Raw genomic sequence first — 12,847 nt, 5'->3', positions numbered from 1 at the left:
CCTGTCAGCACTACGTGGATTGCCCCTTTCCTTAGGCTTTACATGGAATACCAAGGACAGCAGTGACCGGACGCTGAATGGCCCGGGTGCTATTTGGCTACCAGTACCCTGGTGGATGAGGACTTACACCTCCCGGCTCATGAAGCGTGAATATAGGATCCACCCCATGAGCCATCGGGAACCGCCAAGTTCATAAATTGCATACCCCCGCGGCCGAAACTGCCTAGGTACAGATCCTAGCCACTATTTTGCAGAGTACTCAAAATCGACCCCCGAGGGGGTATATATGGATAAAAATAACTTGCTCGACATTAAATGTATCTCACAGATTAAAAGTTCGAATGATAATTCTTCAGATTTTGTAATGTAATACTTCATCGCACTGAATTAATCTTGCATAGTTTTCATAGACTAAGAGCTACTGGGCGTCGTGGTGGTATATTCGTCAAAGTAGTAAAAACTGTTTCAAAAACTGATACAAAAAATAACTATAAAATAAATTACAGAAAGCGAAAGAATTATTTAAACAGATAATCAGACTTATACAGCTAGTTATATATTTATTTATATAAATATTTAAAAATACATAAAGTAGAAAATTGCATATGAATATACTATTAATTCTTAGTTTAATGAAATTTAGTATTATATCATATTTTCTATTTCGTGCATGCATGACAATTAATCGGCATTTAGACATTCAAGCACATATTATTTACATATAAACTCTTCCTACACGTAATACTACTACGCATATCGATAATGTAAATCTTAAACATATTATCCACAATTTTATAAAGAAGGTTTTCTAAAAAATCTTTTCAACCAATGAAAAGCACCAAATAATATTTGATGAAAGACTAAGCCCGCAGATTTTCTAAAAGAGCTTCTAGAACTAAAGCTTCTAGAACTTGAAGAATTAAATTGTTTCAGAAATATGATACCGATTTCATTATCAGTTTAGTTTTACGCAAGTAATTTTTAAACTGGATTTTCATTTTCCAATAAGAAACTTAGCTTCTCCATACAAACAGCTGTCTATTTACTATTTAGCTGTTTTTCTTATTTAGTGTAAGTAGAAGTACCTTTTTATACAAGGGGAAAAATTGGTTTTAAACAGTTTATGTGGAACAGCTCGTACAATGAATACCTAAAAATCTTCTTTTTACATATATAAGAGCATGATGATATCTCATTTTATTTTGCATTCGTACAAAATACTTCAGCTAGAATTCTTCAAATGTAGAAATTTTGGATTTTTCCTCTTTTTGTTGCTGCGCTTATCTATCAACGGTAGCCACAAAAATATGCGCTCAATTTTTGGTTTTGCTAAGCAAAGTCCTAAATCTGCCTTGTGTCTGCTTTTTTGAACGTTGAAGTTCATGTAATCTTGAAGCAGCTTTTGAACTTTACAATCGAAAGCTTTTAACTTTGCAGCATTTAAATTTACAGTTATATCTCTTTTTTGCCTTCTCGCCTGTTGTACGTCTTGTCTTTCTGAACTAAGCCTCATACGAATCGCTACTTTTTCTTGCTTGTTATTTTCTTTCTGGTTTACATAACTTTTGTTAAGGCTTCTTTGAAGTGGTTTACTTCCACCTGGAACTGGTTGAGATTCTTTGCACCAAGCGCTTACAGTGTTTATGCAAGAATAGGAACACACACTTAAACCTAAATCCTTCGAGTAAAGTTCGATATTTCTTTTTATGGCATCCCAAGGTATAATGTGCAGTTCTTGCTCATGTGGCCCATAAACTTGATTCAAATTTTGAGACATGTTAGCGCTGACCTGCATAGCTTTGTAATATGAAGATAAAGGCTCATCTATGAATAAAAGCAAAGCACCGATTTTCATGCTGCCAAAGATTCTCTGGACATAAAAAAGAAAAAAGAAGACATCAATGTTAATTGCAAATCTCAGTAACAAAATTCAGAAATATTAAATAATGAAATTCAGTTAACTCGAAACCACCTCAAAAATAAGAGTAGATATGTCTTTATTTTTATTTTTATTTTTCTAGGCATAATTATGGACGATAGACTTACCTGGTATCAACACCTTTCCTACATCAAGCAAAGTCTGCATAAATTATCCAATTCAATGCTCAGAACACCACAAGTTAAATGGTAGATATCCTTGCAAATGCTAAAGATTTGGTATTCGTAGTTGCAGAAAGAGCAGCATTTCATAGGGCTTCCATGTGAGGCTCACGTGTGATAAATCCATTTAAAACGAGGAACGACCATTTTTACTGAGTGCCTGTCTAGGATACCGCAAGTCCCCCAATAGTGCCCTGAATGTGCTGGCTGAGCCGTTCCTACTTCGTCTCATGATAAAAGACAATATGCAATAGTTCGGACACAGAGACTTAAACACAACTCTGTAGAACTCTTCCTACTCTCATAGAATGTATGAGTCCATCGACACGTTAACACCCTGACACCTAGCGGAATTTTACATTCGAGTCCAAGCTTAAACCACGGGTATTACCGAAAGATTATGCTTTGTATACAGATAGCTCTAAATATGAGCAGGGTACAGGCAGGGGATTCTGTCGAATGCAATCCAGACTGATGAACGATGCAATCCAGACTGATCACGAAGGGTAAGTCCCGACATTCTTTTAAGCCCAGCTGGTTGCTTTCAAACCGAGCAGCTGTAAAATTCTGCATCTAAACAAAATAGCCCTTAATAATATACAGTGAATCAGCCTCCAGGCCATCCAGGACCAACGATGCAAAATACAAAGAGTAAACGAGATTCAGAGACTATTGCCCTTCCTACTTGAGAACATGAGATCGAAACTCCTGTGAGTTCGTGCATATGCCGAAAATTTCGGTTATGAAAGAACTGACGAAATAGCAAAACATGCAGCTTCAGACTTGAATAGTAGAATCCTTTTCATTTAAGCTCGCATATGAAGGCCTTAACAAACTGTCAGCTCATGGAACAGTGGCAGACTATCTGGAATAAGGACTTAACAGGAAAAGAATATTCAAATATGCTTTTAAAGTCAGCATGAAGCTCAACAGCGCAACAGCAGAGTTAACTCGGTACCTGACAGGTACTGAGTTACTTAACAGGTACTCATGGCCCTTGCATGAGTTACTTGAACTGCTTCGGTCTTCGTGACAGTGATCAATGTATATGGGGCTGCTGGGAACTCGGATTACATCTTCGATTGCCCAGACGCAGATTTCACCTCCAGAAAATAGGTAATACAAAATACTACGTATGGACTAAAAGCACTTTTAGAAATCTATACGCCATAAAAATATTCGAGGGAATGCATCAACATTTCGATCTTCATTTCCAACAATTCGGAAAATCCATGGGCTCATGGTACAATTTCCGCTGTAGTGCGGTAGCTGCATATCATACTGCCATACGAATTTCTGATATTTACATAGACCTGTATTTGCACATATTCTCAATTCGTACATGTTTTCCTACGTTACCAAGTTAATTCATCAGTTGGCAGCTTACTGTGTTAGTGCTTCCGTATTTGCATCATGCATTTAACAGTAGCAACATTAGCATGCATGTAGATGTCGATGATGCAGTGCTATGATACATATTTACTGGCTTATTTGTAAAGGCAATCTGTGTGTTATAATTCCCACACTGGAGCACATGTATCTGTGTGTAGCTTACATAAGTGTCACAATATTTACGATGTTCATATCAGTACATATTCCCCAACTTACACATGCGTACTGCATTCAAATCTATATTTATATGCTACGTGAATATATTGAATATCTGTATAGCTGCACTAGGGGTGTCTGCTGCAACATAATTGCTTTGACTAATTTACATATTTTAGCGATTTTTGTGTAAATACACGCATTTATATACAAATTTATACTGTCTGTAACAAAAAGAGTATCTGTATACTTACTTATATTAGGAGTGTCTGCATCAACATATTTATTTGAACTAGTTAATCTATATTAAGAGTGGCCGTATATATACATGTAATTATTTCTAATATCTGTAACAGAATTCGGTATCTGTATATTTGTAATATTATTAGTAATGCACGAATCAACATACTTAGGATTAATTTATGTACTTTTAAAGTAATATGTGTATATACCTGTATTTATGTACATATTTATATTCCCTGTAACAGAAACTCGATAACATGAAGTATTCCTCATATGAATCATCGTTTTGCACACATTACAGCCAGCATGTTGCCCCCCCCAATTCCCGCTTTAAAAAGTTATTTATTCCCTTTACAATTTACCTGCAAAGGGAGATGTCGGGGACCATGATATAAGGCGATAAGAAATAATTATAATCATCCATAGAACTTAAGCAGGCTGATAAGCATCTTTCCTAGGTGGGCTGATTATCCTGCTGGGTGAAAAAGAAAAAACGAAAAGTGATCATTCACTAGTTACCATGGCAACAGACAGCTACTATCTTGTCCCGTAGGCGAGGGAAAAAACTTGAACTTGAAGGTTTAAATTATTTCAGAAATATGATACCGAGTTCATTATCAGTTTAGTTTTACCCAAGTAGTTTTTAAACTGGATTTTCATTTGCCGATAAGGAACTTAGCTTCTCCATATAAACAGCTGTTTATTTACTATTTAGCTGTTTTTCTTATTTAGTATAAGTACTTTTTTATACAAAGGGGGAAATTGGTTTTAAACAGTTTTTGTGGAACAGCTCATACAATGAATACATAAAATCTTCTTTTTACCTTTTTTCCTCTTTTGATTGCTAGGCTTATCTATCAACTGTAGTCATAACAGGCTACCGTTGACAGATAAGCCTATCTTACCGTTCAGAGGTTTCTAATGGAAAAAAAATCTCAAAATACATTCGATGCATTATTGGACATTCGGATACTCGATGGTGATTCGGTTACTATTACAGTAGCTACCATTATTGCCAACAAATCGAAAACGGCGCTTGCTGAAATACCGGAATCACAAAGACTGGGTAATTCAACAACAGACCGCCAACAATAGTCTACAAGTGGAGCTCGAACTAAACGTGGTGGACAATAATTCGTCCAATACAATTATTGGACAATAATTAACCAACAGGATTTTGCGACTGGTTTCCCCAATCCCCAGCATCGTTTAAAAAGGGGAGATTATAATGCATTTTTTCCCTTATTACTGCATGCCAGGTATTACTGCATGCCTTCGTGGTGCAACTGGAAGCACGCTTGACGCGTATCCGGGAGGTCCGCATTCGAATCCCGGTGAGGCATTGCGCATTTTTCTCGTTCCTGCATAGATATAATTTAATCACGGTACAAGCTTATCTGGACAGAACATTTGAAAAGGGCAAGAAACATGCAACTTTCCGATTTCATCGAAAAGCATTGGTTTGAATGTGGTTGAATTCTCATTTTGACAGGTATAATGCTTGTTGGCTGCATAGAAATCAAGATCTTCCAAGAAGTAGTCCTTCGTGACAGCTGTTGTACTGAGGTACTCTTTTCTGAGATGCTTTCTTTTCCGATATGCTATATCCTGAGTTCCTTTTCATGGATAGTACTGCCTTCATTGTACAGCGGTCGTCACTGAGCTTTTGGAAAATCAATATATTTGTTTCTTCAATTATCCTGTAGAGATCCCAGGTCTAAATCGATAGAATCCGAGTGGTAATGTCCCTGAACACTGATAGTTGGTCCGAAGATCGAATCCCACGAACGGGCTGGCTGCATAGGCGTTTTCGTGTTTTTCCCCATGTGTAACGCGTTGATATGAGCCTGCTTCCCTTAGAATGTTCTGAACGAAGTTCTCCCTCTCTTCCGTGTACTGCCTTAGGGCAAAGCACGTAAATAGTAATAAATGAATCGATAGAACACGAGTATAACGTTCTTAAGAAATGCCTTCCAGCACGTCGCCAATCTCAAACAACGATTCAAGAGGCATAAGCCATGATTCACCAACTCCATGAGGAGTTGCCATGATTCACCAAGAGCTATGATTCTCCATTATGCCAAGAGTCATAAGCCCTTATTCACTCATGATTCACCAACTCCGCACTAAGCATGAGTGAGTGAGTGAGTGAGCGCCACCAAGGAAGACCACTGACCTGGCCTTAGCCTCACAGTGTGTTATCTTCCTGGCAGAAACCATCTACTCTCTGCTCCATCCTGCTCCGGGAACGCAGCCGAATAGACGGCTAAGAGCCTCATAAAGTCTACATATAAGCTTGGATGTTGTTGTACGGGGAAAGAGTATCCTGTTAGGAACTACTTAAAATTAAGCAAAGAAGCAATCAAAAGACTGTTAAGAATCGCTGTTAGAATAGACAGAAACTTGTGTTAGATAAAGTAAAGATAGGAGGACTCTGCCTGAAAAATTAACTGCCGTGGATTTTCTGGACTTGCTAAATGTCTACATGCGGGTGCTTATCCTGACACAACTGTCATATCTTTATGGGGCTTCTGTGAAATCGTTGGTCCTGCATGGAGGAAAGTTGTAACCTATTAAATTATTGCACATAGTAAACTTAAAAAAAATAAATAAATAAAAATATAAAAAAAATAAATAAAGAGAGAGATTAAAAGATGATTAAAAAAATCCTAGCGCCCAAACATAATTTAACGCAGTTTACTTTCCATGTGCCTAACTCTTATGTAAGAACATTTAAAAGAATGGGTACCTGTTATCACTAAGATAACAAATTCCTGCATAATTTAGTTCTTTGCGCATACTTAAACTGTAGTTGTTTTACAAATTGAACCATTCACCTACATTTTCTTTCGTAGTACTTGCAGACAGGATAATACATACATAAGTACAAAACTGAATATTAAAGTGAAAAACTAACATGATACTGAGTACAGAAATACAGAAAGCTGATCCCTAATGACTGCATACATAACACTTAAAAATGCATACATAATACATGAAAACTAAAAATAAAACTGATAAACATAATACATAAAACTGATCATTAAGTAATGCTATGTAGTCTAAATCCTAGCCAAGTACGAACTGACCTTCATAGTACATGCAGAGAAGGAATAAATACAGACTTGAGTACTTTAAAGTGAACATAAACAGAAAAGTACAGCACCATACTCAGTAAAACTAATATCTGATTCCAAACACTTGAATACATAATGCTGATACATAATTACAAAGAGAAACTTACCTACATTAATTCCATAGTTAGTTTTATCACCTTAGAACATGCACATAATTTATACAAAACATAATTAAGCACGCAATGCTGATCACTAGGGAAGAGATTCAAGCATTCGAGAGCTATAAAGCATTCGAGAGCTATCTGCCTAAAGGAGGGATGCCTTCAAGGAGGACATCCTAAGAGGAACTCATTTTGGATTTTTTGAACGAAAAATCAGAAACTATTATTAAATTTAAGAAACAAACTCTTCATAATTTTATATTTAAAATGCTCTATCAAAACTGGTTTTTGAGAAGGTTGAAAGTAAATGCTTTATATATATATAAATATGTAAGATAAAAATGTATGAATCAGAATTATAATATAACTATAAACATTAATTCTTCCTCTCTATTCTAAAATCGTAATAACTTATCTGCATTGCGTCATTCAAATTAATCATGCGATCTTATGTAACCGTTAATACCAGATGCCTCGTGACGACCAATCACCGAATTGTAAACCAAAACTTTTCTCTTCAAACAATAGAAGATATTTGTCTATTGGAAAATTTGTACTTGTGCCATCAAAAATAGGGAATTAAAATTTCACTGTATCCACAATAGCTACGGATTCTTGCTTATCAGTTGACATTTTTTCCATTTTTGAACGTGTTAGCATTCCAATCACAAAATCTTGAACACTAAAATCAATAACTTTAGAAGCACTTGATAAAACGCATAACTTTGGAGACAAGGGAAAGTACTTAAGAATCGCCGGAAAAGAAGAAGCACAAGCATCAGACGATCACACACTGTCCTTGACCCACTGTTGAATTTAGAAGCGCGTTATAAATAAATCCAGGAGCTTTTTTCCCACGTAGAGGATACATCCTACCGGCTTAACAGGTAATTTTGGATATCGAATTGAGCGATACGCATACTGTAGAAGTTGGTATTGCACTTGTTGATAATTAAAAGGTCTCACACTATAGAAACTTTGATAAGGAGTGGCTTGCACTGGTTTGGGATAATAGCACCTCGGAAAAGTTTGCCTTGGAGAAACAAATTGATAATTATTATTTCCTAGACCATCCAACGGCATCTGAACTGGAAACAGTTTCCTAGCAAGAGTAATCCAGTCTTTCGGTGTGTCTAGGTTTTGCACTGTTAACAGCATTCTTTGAGACTCAGGAAGTCCTTCCGTAAGTGCTTCCACCATTGTGGAATCAGGTAGTTTCAAGCTGGCTCCTAATTTCAACTTATTACGAAAATAAACACCAACATTATTAAATTTCTCGTATTTTAAAGACACAAAATCACTAAAAGTAACAGATTCCGATGTTGTGAAGTATGTCTCGAAAATATCCTTTATGTTGTTCCAGTCTTTATCTAAACAATCACGTAAATAGAGGGCTAAAGCCTCTCCTCTAATACACTATGAGAAAACAAATTTCTTTTCCTGTTCTGGAATGTTTTCATGTCTTTTCTCATACTTTTGCTTCACTCCTGTACTAATGCTTTTCTCATCCCGGCCTCTCTTTTTGACGGGGGGGGGGAAGATGTAAAATAATAATAAAAAAAAAAATACGATGGCTTTGCTCTTATTATGACAATTAAGTCGACAGGATAGTTTCCTGCAGCCTGAAACCTCAATGGAAAATTTAATTCAGCTCTTCAAATCATCGTTTTGTGATAAATCCAAGATAAAGTGAAAGAAGTGAATCATCAAGTTTGTTTTTTTCAGTGTTTAAAAAATAACAGATCATTCTTCTGCTGTGGTGTTTTGCAAGTGCTTCAAAAAAATAATCACGCGTTGTGTTTACAGATTGAGAGTGATCTCTCGATAAATTGAGAAGTTCGAATGTTTAGTGAAAAGGAAATCATCAGTGAATTACCGTTTAGGAATTAAGCATTACTGCGGGTTCAAGTTCGATCTGAGTTAGTGTTTGCAAGTATGTGCGACAGAAAATTACTTGCACTTCCGCTTTTTCAACAGCTCAAAAATTATTACATTCGTGTGAATCTAGCTCAGGAACTAAATTATTTAATGTGCTGCGGAATCTATAGTTTTCATTTCAACTTTGGTTAAAATTTCTGCAATTTGTTTTGAGAAAATCTGAAATTCTTGTTCATTAATTTTTCTAATTTTTCATAATTATGTGTGAGCAAATTAAGTAATTAATTTTAAGCTATTTAAATCATTCATAGGGAAGGATATTAAGATAAGTTTTTATGTTTTTGGAATTTTGTTGAGAATTTTGAATACGAATTTTATAATTATTCTAAAAATAAAGATGCTAAAAATAAGTGAAATTAGTACAGATAAATAATATGAAATTATGGTAAATGCATGTTAAAATTTATGGGTTATTGTGTGTTAAGTATAGTATGATGAGGGTGTACTGGTTCTTTCAACAGAGGCCTGTAATTACCTCTGTACAGTTGTTCCTTTTACCCTCTTCATGCAAGATAATTTTGGAGGCTCTCATTTTATGAATGCATGTAAATTTTTTATATTATTATTATGATTATTATTATAATTTTTTATTATGGAATGTATTAGTGCAGTTCTCAAAGGTCAGTTACCTTAATGCAAGGAACGGAGGCCTTTTCAAGTAACTGCCTAGGCACCCTGGGCCACCAGTGCAGAGAACACACTGGTTAGCTCAAGAGGACAGCCCTATTGATGGATATGTTTGTTTAGAAGTATTGCGAGGCCTTCCAGTATGGTAAAATAAAGGAATTGTAAATGAAAGATGATAAAGGTGAAACCATAAATTCTGAAAATCTTAATCCTATTATTTATGATGTTAAATTATAATTTATCAGTATAGAAATAAGTATCATAAATATTTATGTGCATTACATTTAACTATAAGTAATTATTATGTAAAAGTTTATTTTGTGATATGCTGTAATAACAAGAACATTCCCTGAATAATTATGACTCTCAACTCTCAAACAAAAAGACTTTTGGACTGAAATGCTGAAAAATTCAATAGGACTCTTGTTAAATAGTTAAAAATTTATTAAAAAAATTTTGATATTTATAAATTATACTTTACAGGATCAAAATTTTATTATTTATTTATATTTTTTTTAATTTGCTAGTGCTTTAACTCTTTCTCTTTAAAAAGGCTTCTCTGTCGCTACGCCTTTTTCTTTTTGAAGGGGGGAAATATGTAAGATAAAAATGTATGAATCAGAATTATAATATAACTATAAACATTAATTCTTCCTCTCTATTCTAAAATCGTAATAACTTATCTGCATTGCGTCATTCAAATTAATCATGCGATTTGTAACCGTTAATACCAGATGCCTCGTGACGACCAATCACCGAATTGTAAACCAAAACTTTTCTCTTCGCGTGCTTCCATCTTTCATAACTACGCACTTCAGCTTTTGCTCTCTACTGTGCTAAGATGTAATTTCGCTGGCTTGCTATCCCAACAATATCAAAAATGTAAATCTTCTGTGGAAAGGCACGACTAGAGTGCCAAGTGATTGTGGCCACAAATATCAATTGGAAATAAAAATGGAATTAAAATCGCTTCTACTGCCAAGTTTTATTTACGAAGTCAACACATTAGCTTACGACGCAATCAGATTACTTCCTCTTCAATATAGGATAACTACGCATCTACAGTGCTCCGTTTTTTCCTTTGCTTTTATTATGACATATATATACTATATTGGTAATGAAAGTTATGTAAATATAACTAAAGAGATGTTATTAGAAATCAGGCAAAAAAGCAACTATAGATTGGCATAAATTTTGAGTCAAAAGGTTGCTATTTTGCCTAATATTAGTTTTTACATTGGTGATATTTTCATTCAGTTACCGAAGTATTATTTCAGGTCGCCACAAAATTAGCTTTCCCTCGTATGCAAATTTTAATCACGTTCGAAAGTATTCACTTACCTGAATCATTCGATACCTGGCAAATTTCGTCGTGATTTGGGAAAAAGATGACATCACGTAAAACATCGTGAGGACATCAGCTTGACAAATTTCGAACAAAGCATTGTCTTTCAACGGTTGCGTAAGGTCAGCTTTCAGAAACTGGAAACTCAGTCTCATCTTTTCGGCATCGAAAAACTGTGGCGTTTGCTCTAGCACCCGCATCACATTTTGGGTTGTTATTTTCCAGTTCTCATCATTATCAATAACTGTGATGTGCAACGTCAATTGCTGTCTAGTATAAAGCCAAACAGTCTGATAAACAGAAGTTACTATTCTACTCACAGCAACAGCGTCTGCACCTGGTCCACCGCCCAGACAGCAAACCCTCAATTCTCCCCGAAGCAATGGTTGGTAAATTTTGAGAGGATCTTCTTTGAATAACTGCAACAAATGATGACCAGCTAAGCTAGAAATCAGGGGTGAATGATTAAACACATAGGCACACCTTTCAACAGCGGTATTATAAACTGAAACAGCTCTCCACTTGTCAACAGTTAGTACACCTCTCTCGAGAGCACGTTTTAATATTGGAACATTCCTTTTCTTTCTCACATTAAATTCTTCACTAATTACTTTACGGTAAAATCCCAGTAAATGCCATTCAAAGTCTTTGAGAATATCAACAGGCATATTTATTTTAAAAAGATCCAATATTTCCTACGACTATTTAGGCTACGATACATTTCACCTATAAACAACTCGTTCCCTAGTTCTTTTGCAAGGCAGCCGATGGTATTTATAAAAAACACTTAGGGGATTTCCCGGATTTATCTTTATTCTTACGGTAACCTGCATTCGAAACCGAAATCGTTTGCAGATTTGGCAGCATTAAAGCCTTTGGAGACATTTTGTTTCATACCTTGGCGAAAACAAACAGAAAATAGTGTTATCAGCTTTTTGTTTCATACCTTGGAGAAAGCAAACAGAAGATAACGTTATCAGCTTTTTGTTTAGTGCTATAATTTCACAAGTTTCAGCTAAGAGGCAGAAGAAATTCGTGTTTAAAATGCAAAATGCATTTTAATGGTAATTTATTCACTGCGAGTTTTGGAAATCCGTTTGTGATAATTTAGCAATGTAGACGGTCTTACTTTGGACTTTTTTCCCTTCGGGAAAAAATATTGATTAATCTTAAAACTAAGTATTCTCAATATCAATTTGTGCGTGCATGTGTGTGTGTGTGTGTGTAAAGTAAAAGTTCTTGGCATACGAGTGGCCCTGAAACTAAAACGTTTGCACAACTCTTGAGGCAATGTCTGATCTGATCCTTAAAATGTAGATGACTATAAAGTGAAAGCGTGTGTTTAAAACTGAGTTTATATTTCGAGATATTCCTACATTGCTTACATAAGAAAAAGAGACTTCTTATGCCATGCACAAGTTTAATTGTTGTTAACAATGTTGGGCAACAGAAGACTTCTGTGTTTCCTTTTTTCTAACATATGCCTCATGTTCCTTAACGCGAAATTTTAAGGCTCTCTTAGTTTAGCCAATGTAAATTAAACCACACTGAAAAGGAATCCTGTAAATACTCCAGGAATTCATATCCGGAATGGCGTCCTTGAGTATGGAACTTGTAATTTTATCGGAATTTTATTGATGGGAGAATAAACGAAAGTTAAATTTCTGCAAAATACGTGCAGTTTTATAGCTAACTGATGGAAAGAAGGGAATGACAACAGAATTTTTATAATCTCCTAAAACAAGAATGTGCTTTTTGGTGTGCTAAGATGAGAATTTTTTAACTGCTTGATTAATAATGTTGGGTGA

The 12,847-nt window shown here is 35.3% G+C and overlaps 1 protein-coding gene across 1 annotated transcript; it reads right to left on the bottom strand.

Moving 5' to 3' along the window:
* Window positions 1-540: 540 nt before the first annotated feature.
* LOC146995221 (uncharacterized) lies at window positions 541-11,916 on the bottom strand. The gene is made up of 2 exons (XM_085825941.1): window positions 11,036-11,916; window positions 541-1,870 (listed from the first exon to the last, which is right to left on the bottom strand). The coding sequence occupies exons 1-2, from the start codon at window positions 11,705-11,707 to the stop codon at window positions 1,223-1,225; spliced, it is 1,320 nt and encodes a 439-aa protein (XP_085682067.1). The 5' UTR covers window positions 11,708-11,916; the 3' UTR covers window positions 541-1,222.
* Window positions 11,917-12,847: the final 931 nt, after the last annotated feature.

The sequence above is a fragment of the Stegodyphus dumicola genome, chromosome 10 (genome assembly GCF_044657685.1).
Source record: "Stegodyphus dumicola isolate Sdum_Otavi_A_Nest chromosome 10, ASM4465768v1".
NCBI lineage: Eukaryota > Metazoa > Arthropoda > Arachnida > Araneae > Eresidae > Stegodyphus > Stegodyphus dumicola.
This window is presented reverse-complemented; position numbering and strand designations above follow the sequence as displayed.

Bases quoted from the DNA above. Each gene is read 5' to 3' on its own strand.
- LOC146995221 (XM_085825941.1), bottom strand. From the start codon at position 11,707: ATGCCTGTTGATATTCTCAAAGACTTTGAATGGCATTTACTGGGATTT. The intron at 1,871-11,035 runs GTAAGTGAATAC...TTTTATGTCCAG, and splicing joins CCAGGTATCGAATGATTCAG to AGAATCTTTGGCAGCATGAA.